At 37.1% G+C, this 15842-nt stretch overlaps 3 protein-coding genes across 3 annotated transcripts; all 3 read left to right on the top strand.

Moving 5' to 3' along the window:
* Nucleotides 1–875: 875 nt before the first annotated feature.
* LOC143465112 (complement component C9-like) lies at nt 876–6405 on the top strand. The gene is made up of 17 exons (XM_076963277.1): nt 876–1033; nt 2268–2307; nt 2516–2652; nt 2783–2915; nt 2999–3120; nt 3198–3318; nt 3413–3561; nt 3658–3861; nt 3951–4132; nt 4239–4381; nt 4475–4571; nt 4643–4729; nt 4862–4949; nt 5069–5170; nt 5251–5341; nt 5522–5584; nt 5902–6405. The coding sequence occupies exons 1-17, from the start codon at nt 1016–1018 to the stop codon at nt 5913–5915; spliced, it is 1791 nt and encodes a 596-aa protein (XP_076819392.1). The 5' UTR covers nt 876–1015; the 3' UTR covers nt 5916–6405.
* A 705-nt stretch (nt 6406–7110) lies between these two features.
* On the top strand, nt 7111–8910 carry LOC143465115 (1-deoxypentalenic acid 11-beta-hydroxylase-like). The gene is made up of 7 exons (XM_076963279.1): nt 7111–7312; nt 7407–7488; nt 7567–7714; nt 7895–8000; nt 8077–8190; nt 8262–8423; nt 8499–8910. The coding sequence occupies exons 1-7, from the start codon at nt 7191–7193 to the stop codon at nt 8716–8718; spliced, it is 954 nt and encodes a 317-aa protein (XP_076819394.1). The 5' UTR covers nt 7111–7190; the 3' UTR covers nt 8719–8910.
* Nucleotides 8911–10561: 1651 nt separating this feature from the next.
* Nucleotides 10562–14054, top strand: LOC143465114 (cytochrome P450 1A1-like). Its single transcript, XM_076963278.1, has 6 exons — nt 10562–11726; nt 12043–12204; nt 12306–12462; nt 12682–12827; nt 13097–13306; nt 13422–14054. The coding sequence occupies exons 1-6, from the start codon at nt 11026–11028 to the stop codon at nt 13681–13683; spliced, it is 1638 nt and encodes a 545-aa protein (XP_076819393.1). The 5' UTR covers nt 10562–11025; the 3' UTR covers nt 13684–14054.
* The last annotated feature ends 1788 nt before the right edge of the window (nt 14055–15842 follow it).

Here is a 15842-nt window from a genome sequence, read left to right as displayed (position 1 = left end):
AGTCTTTCCTTAATATCTCACAAAAAAGCGGCAAGGTAGTGGAATAACAAGAGTCAATTTTGTGCTATCTTATGGTTTAAAAACTTTATTGCGAAGTTCCATTTTGAGCAATGTCTCGGCTGTCTCATCATGTGTGACTTTCGCCTACGTAAAGTTAGCTCCTGCAAGTTTTGAAAACAAAAACTTGACTAGAAGCTTTTAGCGTAGTATAATATTTCGGCCAAAACTTAAGAAACAAAACGCTGAGTTACTAGCAGCTCCGATCAAAAGTTTCTTATGAAAATGGGAACATGTGTACACTGTACAGCATTGTCTAAAGTCTAAACGATTGATATTGCTTCATTGTACTGTACATTAAGTTTGAATCGTGAACACTGTATAATATAATTCGACATATTCATGATATCAAAGATACACCGTCTTTTTTGCACAACTTCAAGCATAAAAAAAACTTTAGTAGCTCATGTTACGTTTTGAAACATTTTATTATTATGATTTATGGCACAGAAAACCAAGTTCGACAGTTCTCAGTTTAATTACGTATAATGGAAGAAATGTATTTCAATACTTATGTAGACAATACTATACGAAAGTACGGCCTTAACAATGAGGAGGCCACTTGAATGTCATAAGCTTTCGGTGATGAATTTCGCAAAACATATTTACTCTGCACCGCGTCGATGACGTAGCTATTTGTTAAATATTAATTTTGGTTATCTTCAACGCTGTTCTCATTTCTGGTTAATTTTTTGTGCGTTGCTTCAGTTGTAGGTTAGTTGAAGACATAAAGTTATGTCTTATTCAGGAGCAGTAACAACTAACTTCAAAAATAAGAAAACGCCTTTTTCTGATCTTCAAGCCAAAAGGGCAGTAATTAGTATAAGAGTTAACAAAGAATATTTTCCATACAGGCTGTTATACAGCAGGAGTGTATTTTGTACTATTTCTTTTTTCCTAGGATTATTTGATAACAGCAGCATCAACTGATTTAGGGCTAAGAAAACATTACTCAAGAATGAAGTTCCTTGTGTTGGTAAGTTGTTCTTTACAATACAAAAGATAGAGTACGAATAGGATATAAGAACTAATTCTATGGTTCAACTGTTACTGCCTTAAATCAACCATTGCTTGTGTTACTTTGATTTATTTGAAAAACTGATTCACCTATTGTTTGAATAAACAGGATAAAATTAAGTGAATAAAGCTTTTTCAAGCTTATTTCAGAACTCTTACCAAATGGCATACCTCCAGAAAATCGCTGACCACTGTACTTCAGCGATTGGGTGACGAAACACTTGAGATGACTATATAATACAAGTGTGGCGTATATGACTGCTTGTAAAGCTGCGTACTGGACATATTTATTATGTTTGAGGCGAAATATATAAACAATACGATTGATCACAAAGTTGATATAATCAGCGAATAACAAAACAAAAAACAAACCAGAACATCTAAGCGTCAAATCTAAACGTTTACGGTTATTATGTAAGCTATACCCACCATTCGTAGAGCTGTTTAATTAATTACCTTTCAAGGCCTTACGGGTGATTAACACAATAGACGCAGTTTGATTTTAGGCGTGGTTAAACACTAGGATGATAACAGACACAGGTAAATATGGCAGTGACTATGTTCGGTATGTGCACGTAGGTTTTATGATGTTTGATTTGAGCAAGCAACGGAGGTTTCCATTTTAATTCTCTATCATCAGCAGGTTAATTGAAGGTTTACATACTGTTTGCATTGTCGTTGATCTCTGGCATCATAGCACTAATAAAGTGGCGCTTTACTTTCATGGTTAGAAAGTTAGGTGTCAGTAGTTACAAGAACAAATATCTCTTGCTTGAAATAGTCATCGAATCGAACAACCGGTATAAGCTACCACATTTACACCCATTTTTTTCGGAAGAAACATATAAAATAAGTGTATATGCAAAAAATCACCAAGTAAAAGTAAAGCTTCTTCACGTTCCAACTTGGAAAAAATGGAAATTTCAATTTTATCTTGAACAAAGGTTAGCACGTAGGATAAGTACTAAACAAACACACAAGCCAAACATTTACATGCCAACTGTTAATAAGTAATGTTTCTATACGAAGAAATGAAAAGCTGTAGTGATTAATCAAGAATAACTTACGTGGCTGGTTTAATACCTAAGTTGCTTAACAAACTTTTAAAAAATTTTCGAAGCACAAAAAATTAACTTACAAGCATTGCTGTTATGTTTGAGTTTGTTGAATGAGCACGTTTGTATGTTTTTCAGATTGGTCTTGTCCTTTGTGCGACTTCAAGTACGTCACAAGGTATACAGAAATAACTTTCAGTTTGCTGCTTATCTTTTCATACCTTTCTTCCAAGTAAATTAAGAAACTTTTTAAGAACGATTAAAAACCATCTGATTTAAGCTTATACGAGGTCCTCTTCGAGTATTTATCATGAAAACAGAATGATTGTAAACCTGCTATAAGCGGTTATCGTTCCATAATTACAAATAATATGTTCGTATTAAAGCTGAAGCGACGACTATTGCTACGGAAACCACGCCAGATCCAACCACGCCAGATCCAACGACGTTTAAATGTCAGTCGAATGAAACGACTTGGAGCGAATGCTTTCCGGGGTCGACCTCTGACCCCTATGCTTGGATGGTAAGCTGAAAAGACAATACCCAACCATGAGAGCATTAAAATCCATTACCCTACTGTGGTAAACATTTATTGTGAAAGTTGCTTCTGCAAAATGATAAATTCGTGACCCGCCTCTGGCTTGCTTTTACAGGAAAAGGTGCACTATTTGACGCCGTCTCAAGCAAATTACGATGGGATTTGCGATGCACAGTTTTCAGCAAACTATGTCGAAACAAAATCTTGCAAAGCTACCGAACCACTAGTAGAAGATCTAAGTACGACAGGTATGGACAGCACACAGTTTTTCTTGTTTTTAGGAAAATTTAGGCTTAAAAGTACGTTTTGGCTTAAAAGTACGTTTTGGCAGCTTGCGACACAACCGAGTTTAAATGCACTTTCAACGGGCGATGCATTTCGGTTGAGTTGAAATGTAACGGAGACGATGATTGTGGCGACTACAGTGATGAAAAAGGTTGCCTTTCAACAGATGTAAGAACATTTTGCTTTACTTAACTCTTGTTATTCAGTATGAAGCAAATCAAATTTCATAAAACCTACGTGAACAGACGACGGTATGTGGCTTCACAATACCGGACACTTCCAACAGTGCTCCACCTGTAGGCGAAAGATACTTAACTGGCATATCTGGAATTGATGAGTTTGCTCAAGGATTTGATTTGCTCACCGGTAAGAAGCTTCCTTCGATTGTTAATGGGAATCATAGATTGCCTACATCCTTGTGAGCAGTGACTTTTACTGACCAACTAAAAATTGGTTTTAGGAGAATTCAGAAGCAATGTTTTGACTATGGCACCGCATGGCTCATGTCGAAGACAACTGATCACAGGCACCACGGACAGTTATTATAGGATTCCTGTAAACGTAGCATCGTTTCGGCAAATTTACGAAGTTGTAGTAGAAAATGCGAAGGTAAAATTCAACCAAATGCCGCATAAGCTTTAAAGAAAAAAAACTTTACTGAAATAACAGAGTATACTGTCTTCAACCATGCTGTTTTGTTTATAGGTGTACGAAAGCGGCGTGGGTATTCTTAATACAACCAAGGCAGCTCTACAGTACAATCTAAACTTTGGAGGAGAAATACGGGATATTGACGGAAGAACAGGTTTAAGTCAAAATAGCGCGATTAAGAGCATGGTTACCGACAGCATCACCAACGACCGTGCCCGCGCATTTATAAACGTGGACACAAACGTAAACACAGCACAGGTGGGTTTCGTATGATTTCAAACATCTTTTTCAAGTTCTTCTAATGCTACCACTATTTTCACATCATGACTGCATTGTGGTGATTTCAGATCACACTCAAAGAGTCAAGCAGTTTGCAGCTGAGCACGGAGTTCATATCAAGGATAATGAAACTACCATACCACACGTACAGTGCCAACAAATACCTCTCTTTAGTCCAAGATTTTGGGACACATTACGTGAGCTTGGGTAAACTTGGAGGGTCGTTTAGAGATGCTCAAGTGTACTCAAGGTAAGCTCACATTGAGCGAATGTTAATGGACCACAATGCTCTGTATTTCACAACTGTTGGCAAACTTTCTAAACCATATGGTTGTAAATGTTGATGAATTTAATAGATGCTGGCTGGAAAGTGTAGAGTATGAAGCGTACAGCACAAGACCTTGGAGACAAAACGTCGCCGAATGTGCAAGACAATTCTTTTTTTACAACCTTGAACAAACATCAACTTTACCGTCAAACTGCCAGAGAAACGACGCAGGTAAATGGTAGAAACAAATAAATGCTTTAATAGGCGGTAAATTGCTTCTGACACACAATACGTTGGAAATATATTTAAACGTGTGTTTTTTAGGAACAACTACAACGTTGGAACAAGAACTCACAGACACAATAAAATACGTTTCTGGTGGTTCAATTGCAACGGCATCCGATGTTAAGTTCAATCTTGGGTAAGCCATTAGATTTAAAATCCCTGCTGTAAAATTGCATACTTTTTTTTATAAAACTTAAATTTATTCAGGAAAACTGCATGGGATGCCTGGATTGCTTCAATCATTACAGGACCGGTTTTGAACATGAGGGACTTTAAAATTGAGAGAATTTCAAGGTGAGTATAACCTGCGAATAGGCTAAGCGTTTAGGATGAAAACATCTTATTATGATAAGTACAGTCTCAACACGTAATAACCCTACAGCCTCGCAATGTTTACACAACTAAGAAAATTTACATTTTTAAAAGCTTAATGTCATCTTCTTCCATTCCATTGAACCAAACCCAGTCAAGTAGAAGGGAAAATATTACGACATATATCAATCAAGCAATCGATGTAAGTTGCAACTTCATAATAATCATAAAATAGCACCATTAACATAACTTAACCATAAAAATAAACTGGTCCTAAAACTACAGTATGTGGAAGTGATTTTTTACACTTGTGCAATGCAGGAATACATGTCGGTCTACGACGCAAGCAGTTTATGCGAACAATGCGCAGTACTTTCAAGCGACGAAGTGGCATACAGCGAGGACGGCATGCCATACGAAATTGTAAGCAGGTTTTAATTTTGGTTTTTTTAAAATCAAAGTAATTCAGCCTCAGCCTTGTAACGCTGTGATAACGTATTTAGGAATACTACGGGGTAAGTTATGTGACAGGCACAACTGCCGACTACAAATGTCATTGCGCCTACTCCAGTCCGCCTTCTGAAGCAACATGTGGTAAGTACCAGGGAAAGGTTGGAATACAATATTTCACAGCTTTACTCTATATTTGTAGTAGCTGCAGTTTGGTCTAATGAAACTATTACACGTAACCCATTAGGCACAGGATCTGCACTTGAAATTCTGTACACACATTACACATACATTGCATAGCTAAATACAATTCTTTTAAAATAGGAGCAGCAAGAAGTATGGCTGCAGCATTATTCCTTCTTCTAAGCGTCATTACCTGTTATGCAAGTAAGTTGGACTATTCATAGTAAAGTAATACATTCTAGTAATGGTTAACGCAGTGGCGTGCTCAATCCATTTTCTTCATTACGTGGCTGAAGTTTGACGAAAGTAAATGAATACTCTGTGGTCAAAGTTTATGCTGGAGCTGGAACTCACTCCGTTTTGTTTACATTTCACCACGTTCAGCCGTTCGTGTATCAAGCATCTAATTTTGTGCGACGTCCCAAAAGCACATAATATTAGGTTGATCACAGAAGTGTATTTTATTCTTTATAGACTCAGAGAGTTTCTAATCATTAATGCAAATTGACCAATTTTTTTAGATACTTTTTACTGAGCCCGATTGAAGTTATTTTCGACATAGTTCTGCACTTATGAAAACTTTTGAAGAAATCTTCCGCACAATAAAAAAAACATAATTGAAGTGGAGCAATCAAAGACAACAGACTAAAACCATTAAATTAAAGCTCTGCGTGACCAGCTGACCGTTTTGAATAATACCTTACATTCGTTACGAATATTTTCCTAAATCAAATTTCTAAGCATTGATGTTTTACTGAGCTTAATTTTCCAACTCCTTGTAAAGTGTTTCAAATCCGCTGCATATAGATCAAAATTAGACAATGAAGATAGACACTGATGTTTTCAAAGTTTTTTTAATATTTCTCATTCAATTCTGTGTTATTGAAAACTGTTATAAAACGTATGTTTCTCATTTCTGCGTATTTACCCATTTAATTGTTAATTAAATGTATATTAGAAAAATTATTTCTTCGTTTTATATTTTCCTTAGCACGATGTAAAATAAATAAGTTGAAAAGGGTAAGTCATAAGTTATAGCCTACAGCTGTGTGCAAAGAAGCTTCGGAAAAAATATCTTCTTTTCAACAAAAGCTTAACTCAGCAGGATAAATAGCAAGATTTTTTTAGTAATTTTAGCTTTAGTTCAAACATTTTATGTACAAATATAAAAGTTTTGTTTCTAACTGTTGATGTTTCCCGCACAAGTAAAACGCCGCCAACAACAAATTAGGGTAATATTCATCGGAAGATACATGAGTATAATCTCAAATATCAAAATTAATAAAGTTCAACGGCAGCTAGGCCATTAAATAAAAATATTGTCCACGTATACAGTCTTGTACATCAGTGTTTCATACCAATGCCATCATTCAGCATGCAATATATTTTATACAGAAGTGCAAAGATGTCACAAAGAACGACTGAAAAATCACGTACAGATACAAGTAATATGCCAAAATGGACGGAATAGATCCATAAATTACCAAAATTAAACAAGGTGTTTAGTGCGTTTTAGAATATATTCATTACAGTGCAAATAAATCCAAGTAGTAAAAAAGAGAACAAAAAACATTAGACTGTTTTCAACTATTGGTCAACTTCATGCAATAAGTTTAATAGAAACCAGGAACAAACTTATTGTTGCTATTTGCGACCGATACCCTGTTAATAATTTCTGGGTGTGCAAATATAGTGGTGTTATCACGTGATGTGTAAGTGATGGTGCATAAAATTAGCCACCAAACACTATCGTTGAAGATCATGCGATGTAAAAATTGCTGCTGCGATAAGTGCGTTTACAAATGACAAAATGGAAGTGAAACTTGGAAATAGACCAATGGTCTTTCCAGGACCAGAACTAAAGCAGCTTGAACCATGTAACCACTTGCTTGGCAATAAACAGGCATTACAAAAGGAGCTTGACGAAAAAGGGTATGATGTAGTGTGGTAAAATGTCAGCAAAAGTATGTAAGGTTCATGTTGAGACTGCATTCTAGGTAGAAACACGTCTTGGCTCTCTTTCCAGGTATATATTCCTAAACAATTTTCACGACAGAGATGCAGTGTTAAACGCTAGGAAGGCAGTTTTACACTACCTTAAAGAGCAGGTGATTTTGATTAACTTTATTAAAAATTTTGTTTACTTTTTTACCACATCTTAACGGATGTCTGAATCTGCATGTTAGGGGGAACAGATTTTAGACACATTACACTACGACCTGGATGAGGGATTTCTAAATCCCAGATGCGGTTTGGGATGCATCCCTTTCATGGAAGGACGAAACTCAGTGACGCACTGCGATGCGATGAAGCGCGTGATAGAAGGAAATCACGGTCGCTTGCCAAATAACTTTAACTTGTGCTTAGCTCTTAACTACGTTTCACGTTGCCCTGTCATAGAAAAAAGTTTATAAACGACTGCTTACAGACGGGAAATAAATAAAAAGTTCAAAACCTTAACTTTTGTCTTGTAACCATTCAATTTAATGGTTTAAAAAAATGTTCACTTTTCAGTGTTCAGCTTTTTTGAAGAACTCTTTGGCGGAGAGGCGATAACATTTGACTTCAAATGGTTGAGAGCTATGCATAGAAGCGGGTACACTGGTGCTCATATAGACAGGTAAACAGAAGTGCGATTAAGTTGCATCTACACGTGGCCGACCGAACTTCTATGAGTTGTACTTGCTACTTGTTAGGGTGTATATGTCAAGGGGATCGCAGAGTCTGTTAACTATGTGGACTCCTCTCGGCGACATTACAGCAGATATGGGGGTGCTGGCTGTTTGCGAAAGATCACACGTTGAAAGTGGGTAGGTGGAAGAAGGCATGAAAGGAAAGTAACTGGGATTCCATAAATTGACTCATTCCTTTGCGTGTTTAGTTTCAAGCAGTTTCAAGCAACGTATGGCAATTGCGATATAGAAGCTGAAAACGTCAGCGGAACGGGTTGGTTTACGGAAGACCCAGATGACATTTCGAAAATGGGAGGCGTTTGGAGAACGGAAAACTTTAAAGTTGGAGACGTCATTATCTTCAACATCAGGTTAACTAAAGCGTTTATAGAACCCCGTATTGTATTTCAAAGCGTAACCTCCTTCTTGACATGTGCTGTGTGTAGACTTGCTCACATGTCCACAGCCAATCTAACCAACCAAGCTAGACTCAGTTGCGACACAAGATGGCAACCAAAAGCCCACAAGGCCGATCCCAGATTCATGGGAAGCTTTGCAAATGTGAAGCCTAAATTCGGTGTCCACGCGTACAACAATCAAAACGAAAAAAGCAAAGCACCAAAAACCATGGAAACAATGAAGAAAGAATGGGGCTTTGAAATTTAGTTTCGTTTTTGTTGTTAACAGTTGTGTTACTCGGAACCTTTCTTAATTACATCATAAAACGATAAAAATTTTGATTACTAAGTTATAGTTATGGCGCAGGGCCGCCTTTGAAATATAGTTTTTTCTTTTGTTATTATTTTTGATAAACTCTTGAATAAATTACTTCCATTGAGTCAAAAGAATTTCAGCATTCTTTCAAGTTTTTATCAAAAGCAACAAAACAAAACATATTGTTATTTTGTAAATATCAGGTGAAATATACAAAGACAAATATTCCTATGCCCTAAGGTATTTTAACTGTGTTTGTTTAGTCTAGAATTCTAGATTAACAACAAAATTCGTCATCAAATACCACCGCAAGGGTTAATACGCCATTGAAAACATTGAATAATTAAACAAAAAAGTCTTCCCAATTTTTGACATTTTAGAGTCTCATACCACAGTGATAAAAATGAGATAGAGAAAACATCCTGCGAAGTAATTTACAACGAGGTGTTTATACGACTTGAGTTTGCAGTCGAACCATGGCATACCAAAAAGTCTAAAGATTCCCAGCTAGCATGCTTTCAGCAGTAGCGTCCGAAAAAAAACCTCGTAATTCGTGACAAGACGTTTCCGTAAACTTATAGTATGTACTTTTAAACGCTTGTGCTTCAACGATTTTGACCTCTGTGAGTTCATCAAGAGAATGACGCCAGCCTGCATGAAACAGCAACGCCTCGGTCAACTGACAATAAATCTCACCACACGCATATTGCAATGGAGATTAAACGCTAGTAGGCTTCCGTATATGTTTTGTTTCAATTTGAATATTGTTAAATTGCCCCAGAGCAATATAGTAGCGGCGTTTAATATCGAGAGTAACCGCAGGACCTTGAACATTTTATTTCAACATAAACTACATCTCATAAAAACATAGCAAAAAATTTTCAAGAGCAAGTTATCGAGTTGCAAAGAGTGCACCGTGTCGAGTCATACCAGTAAAGACTTCGGCGATTTCATAAGATGTACTGCAACAAACTTTCATAAAACTTTTGCAAATTATAACAAAGTACTACTGTACATGAGGTTGCTGCATATCAAATATGTTACGCTTTACAATGTTGTGGCCCACAACAACTTGTGGGTCAAAAAATCGTAAAAGATTTGGGACGCAAATGGTTTTGTTGTATCTTAACTTAATAATGTAGCAGATAATGGGAGATTTTTGTTGTATTTATCGTTTTCCTGATCTGAACATCGCAAAACACAACGCTTAATACATAAAACACTCGTTACATAGGGCTAGGGCACATGCCACACATTCAATAGCACAACGTTCTCAAATACTTTGACCTCAAATGAGTTCACAAAATATTTCGAGCGTGACGTCTTCGCTCGCACGCTATCATAAAACAAGTCGTGTTGTAGTCGTTTGATCACTGAGGTCACCAACCTAGTGCAGTGTGAGTTAAGTTATTCTGTTAACCAATTTTGCAGAAAAGTTAGGCAAAACGGTTAGTTTGTAAAAGAGACATTACAGATTGTCTCCTTAGTGTCAAAAAAGTAAATTGCTGAGTTCCGCGAGGGCATTATTGACTGCTATGGGAATTTACGATACAAAAGATTAAGCTGAACGAAAGCTCCATTGTTGCAAAATGATTTTACAGCCAAGCGCTGCATAACTTGCTAACTATTTGAGTAAACTAGCGCACTGTTGGGGGCAGCGAATGGGATCATATGTTGGTACTTCATAAACGGTAGTCTGCCGATGGCCGTTTATGGTATCAATTTGGTATGTTGTTTATAGTAAAAATTCAGCATAAATTTCATGAAATAAATTTGCGTCATAATCTACAGAAGCTAAACCGTTGCACAAGTAACAAGTGTCTCTTGTATTGATGGTAGATAAACACTGAGTCACTGAGCAGGTATGTACGCTTACATGCTCAAATAGTTTGCGGAAATACAGCAACGGTGAGCAACCATCGTAAATTGATTAATGCTGCCTAACGATTAGGAAACAATCGAGTTCGGGCTATTGCTTACATTCAGGTACACATAAAATCTTTTGCCAGCTACCAATCCACTGTCATTTGTTGGTAGATAAACAAAACAAGTGCAGGATACTGTGGGTTATTCTTCACCATACGGTTTCAAAACCTTGGGAGCAAACGCCTGCGTGAGAAGGTGTGTTTACGGGCGTGTAGATATGACAATTGCGCTGATGGGCCACGCGTGAAAGCGGCAAAGGAAAGAACCCAAACTGCGGCTAAGAAAAGAAGAACCCAAGCTACGGCAACTAAGACGAAAAACATTTATTTCATAATGGAAGCCTTTTACTTGGTCAGGCTGGACGTTATTTGCCTCGCTGTGTTGACTGGATTGATAATATTTCTACTAACCAGAAAGGGTCGTGCCAACTTGCCACCCGGCCCATTTGCATGGCCCTTGATAGGTAACTTAGCGATGCTTGACAAACAAGTACATTTGCAAATCAGCAAGCTCAGTGAAAAATACGGCCCGGTATTTCGCCTTTACTTCGGACCGAAACTAGTCATAGTTGTTTCAGGACGAAAATTAGTGGAGGAATGTCTCAATACCCGAACAATTGAGTTTTCAATGAGACCGGATTTCATTACTACAAAGTATATTCTGAAAGGTAGGAGTTTTGCTTTTGGCAATACAACGGTTGCTAGACATTTAAAGCTCAGGAAACTAGCCATGTGGGCTATGAAAAACTCGCTAAACAGTAGCGAGAAAAACGCAGCACGCCACCAGCTGCGGGAGAGGAATAATGAAGAAACAGCCTTCATTGCAGCAGAAATGAGCAACAACAACAGCCTGGAAGAGCAGCTGTCGGAAGATGCCAATGAACTTGGAAATAAACTTGTAGATATTTACGAACAGTGGGAAGCTACGCATGGAACAGTTCTCCATCCGTCGTGTAAGAGTTACACCGAAAAATTCTTTGAAACTATTTTGACAGTATCTGTCAAAACTATGGCATCGACAATACTTGTTAAAAGGTGAGTGATTTCGACTTACAATTTCAAAATATCTCCGCTGAAAAAATTATTTCGTGGCAAAATAATTTTAGTATCATCATCATTTTTAGAAGATGTCTGTAACTCACTGAATGGCAATGTCCTTTCCCCGATTTCGCCAAATAACTTTGACAAGTTGAACATATAATTAAACTGCATCCGACAAATCCTTCAATACGCACTAGACCAGTATGCACGATTATAGTTTAAAATTCTCTCATAAATTTTTTTAATCTTAGTGCAACCGAAGAATAAAATATGTTCACTATCGAAACTGTTACAATAAATGTTGTTTTAGATATGAGTACAATGACGCGCAGCTCAAAGTACTGGCGAAGTGCATGAACGATTTTAAAACCATCGATCAAAAAGTTGGCCTCATTAATTTCTGTACAATAGCGCGAGTTTTCTGCAGAAAACATTTGAAAAGCTACATCGCTTTGTGTGAAAGCTATACCAGGTAACAAACTGACGTTAATAATCTTACAGATTAGATTGTGAACTGTGTAAAACACAAATAATGCTTTCAAAATAAAATAATGGAGTTATCTGGTTGATCAGAATTGTAGAAAAACACATCCAAATGCAGAAGAAAAAACTAGAAAATCACAACCTCCCCAACAACAGCACCCACAGTCTGGAAGCAAATATGATCTCCAACGTACTGGTAAACAAAGCGAAAACAGATGAAGAAAACGAAGCAGATGCTACCACAGTGGTATAAGCCTATTCTTTATTGCAGCACTGAAATAGAAATTAGTTTTACAATTCTGAAGTTTAAATTCAAAATCTAAAGAACGACATGATAAATCAAAGCGTGAACGGAAATATGTCACCGATTGTTTTGCATATCATGCAATATGCAAAGTATGACACTATTGACTGTTAGATTATGTTAGTTGGTCCCCAAATAATACTCTTCCTATTTTTTATACAGGTCGGAGACATGTTTGGAGCAAGTGTCGATACGACCTCAGTCGCTTTGATGTGGATAATTTTGTATTTCGCCAAATTTCCCTTTCAATTTTACAAAGTGCAAGCGGCGATCGACGATTTTTATGGGAAAAACGGAAGATTGCCGTCGTAAGCAAACTAATTTTGCAAAGCTAATGTTATCCTTGCTGGGGCAGACTAAGGGAATAGCACACACAAATGTGCACACAGTATTGATGTCATTGGTCAACTGCTTGCGAACGTGGCGCATGCGTCAGTGTCCAGATTTTTTCTGCAATGCCGAACATTCTACAGTATTTGCGTAAACTTTTCAAGAAGGTTTTTCATAAACGACTACACATCACGCATTTTTGACTATTTATCTGATAATAACAGACTTATCTACATGTTCAAAATAGATTTGAAGAACGCCATCAAGTGCCGCAAATGCTGGCGTTCATTCAAGAAACTCTGCGACACACTAGCATACTTCCATTCACAATCCCACATACTCCTGTGCATGACACCACGCTCGGAGGATATTCCATACCACACGGTGCCGTTATCATGATAAGCTTATGGTCGTTAAATAAAGACCAAGAATTCTGGGGTGACCCTGAAACTTTTAGGTAATCTGAAGAGTAACAAATGTTTAAAAAAGTTGCTCGGTGACTGACATGTAAATGAAGTGAAAAAGTAACTAACACGCAGAGTTAAATTAAATAAATTGGTTTTGTTTTTCAGACCAGATAGGTATTTTGACGACAACAACGAGTACGATAGACGTCTGGCACAGAAAGTGAACGTACATGGTGCTGGCAGACGTGGTTGCCCTGGGAAAAACTTTTCAGAGATGGTGCTTTTTACTTTTGCTGCAAACTTGGCGAGGTCTTTTGACTTTAAATGCTTCGGCCCGGATGCTAATGTATTACCTAAGGCTCTTTTAGGCATTTCTCTAACGCCAGAAATAATAGACGTTAAGGTGACTGAGCGGCAAAGCAATTAGCAGCAAAGAAACAGAAAAAAAAACAGCAAAATGCTTGCAGCCTTGAAGATTTAAACTTGTCCAATAAGAATTGTTTTGTCCGGTTGCAGTGTAATGGTTTTGGAATGTCTGACGTTGCGTTACTCTCACGACAAAGAACGATCCTCGTAAGCCATCTACTCATGTCATTTTTTTATTTCTGTACTATTTATTAATTTGCGATATTCTTGTTTTTCAAACTTTGTGTATAGTTCTTATATCTTAATTTTATGCTGATGTAAAGTAATTACATATGCAAATAAGAATGTAAAAATCTACATTATCGTATGATTCATCATGCAAATTAACTTACAGCGTAAGATCATGCTATCCTCTATTCCCAGTGGCAATAAAAATAATATTTCGGATAAAAGCAGTCGAATAGCACTAAGGCGCCACCAATCGGTCATATGTTATACCAAAAATGTGCGAAATGAAATGCAGGTATGGTTGCCAAATGGCACACTATTTTCCATTGACATCTAAAATCAATTTCAAGTTTATTATGTTTATTCCGGAATAGAAGCTGATTGACTTACTTGAGTATAAAAGGATAAAAAAATTAAGAATCTGTCAGATAATAACCTAAATACTAAATATGTTCACGTTACACGTGTTCAAGCACAAAGCATTTTAAGTGACTTTGGGTACACCCTTTTCGATACAAAGATACGATAAACAGTTGCAAACAGATAGTTACAAATGAAAGATTACCCAGAACTATAACCTCTTTAGATTAAACAAAATATTGTTATTATGAGTAAAGTCCGATTGTGACTTTTGTTTTATCATTCCCGCCACTAGATGTCACCAGATTATCAAAGTTACATTCAGTACAAAACGAGCCGTAACCACACGCTTTTTTGGTGTAAACATTATTTTGTCAAAAAATAAGCGGTGACCACACTATGGCATCTCAAAAAACAGAAAACAGTTGCTTAAATGCATAAATAGTACAAACCAAATACAGAACAAAAAGAACAACAAAACCCGTTTTCCTGCAAGTAATGAACATCGATTTGTTTTCAAAACGTTCTGCTTTACCCGTGAAGGATAACATTCATAGCCTCATTAACAATTTAGGAATCTGATGAAACCCAGACAAAAATTAAATAACATTGCACAAACGATAAATAATTTATCGCCTTTCGCTTTTAATTCATTCATTCGAAAGCGCTCATTTCGTCGAGTGGAATTGACGAAAGTATTTAGCCATAGTAACAGCGTACTTAAATGCGGCCAATTTCAAACCGAAAAACTGAAGAACAAAAATGAAAAGCCATGGTATAGGCAAGGTAGTGTGGAAATCCCCTGGTTATCTGTCTTTTATCCTGATCGTGCCATGAAAAATTACATGATTGGATGCTTAATTTTGAAAAACAAGGCCGTTCATTGCTTATATCGGTTTATCGAGCACATAAAACGTCCCTCGAGGCCAACATAGGTGTCTACCAATTATTTACCGCATATCGTTACGGCCTTTCCTATACCTACATAGATATTAAAGCTTATCTGTGGCCATATGACGCCACCCAAAGACGATATCATTTACATATTTTGTTGAACACAATTCTGACATTTGACAAAATCAAAGACATTCCATACATCTTCTGTAACATGCAGTTAATTGATTGAAATCAATTGCATGTAGTCGGCCAAATGCCAGCAAGTAACGAGCAAAGCTTGTTCATCAGTCAAAGAATGAGTGCTGTATTCCGCAGGAGAACTAGTCCCAAATGGATAAAAAACATTTGATAAGCCGCCTCTCAAGTCTGTGCTTTGAGTTAATGTCAGACATCGTTTGTCAAAATGTACGGGGTACCTTTTTCCCAGCAGCTTGCTCAATGGGCATGTCCGACAACCTTAGCAAGGCATTGCGTGCGAAACGCTTGCAGTCGCAGTGGTTCACCCCAGCTATTTCGGTCCTGCTTTGGTTTATTTCTTTTCCCTCTTTTCAACAAGGGAAAAGAAAGAGCATCGATGCGCAGATTCAGCCAAGCTGATCGACCAGTTAAAATAAACATAGCGCGTTTCAAATATTCCAAGTGAAAGATACCAAACAAAGGCAGCGCCGAAAACGAATTCTTCGGGTTGAAAATCCCAGCGACAAATTATATTTACAGTGAATAATTTTTTAGTAA

The sequence above is a fragment of the Clavelina lepadiformis genome, chromosome 7 (genome assembly GCF_947623445.1).
Source record: "Clavelina lepadiformis chromosome 7, kaClaLepa1.1, whole genome shotgun sequence".
NCBI classification, from domain to species: domain Eukaryota; kingdom Metazoa; phylum Chordata; class Ascidiacea; order Aplousobranchia; family Clavelinidae; genus Clavelina; species Clavelina lepadiformis.
The sequence above is the reverse complement of the archived record's forward strand: the minus strand, read 5'-3'. Positions and strand labels throughout refer to the sequence as shown.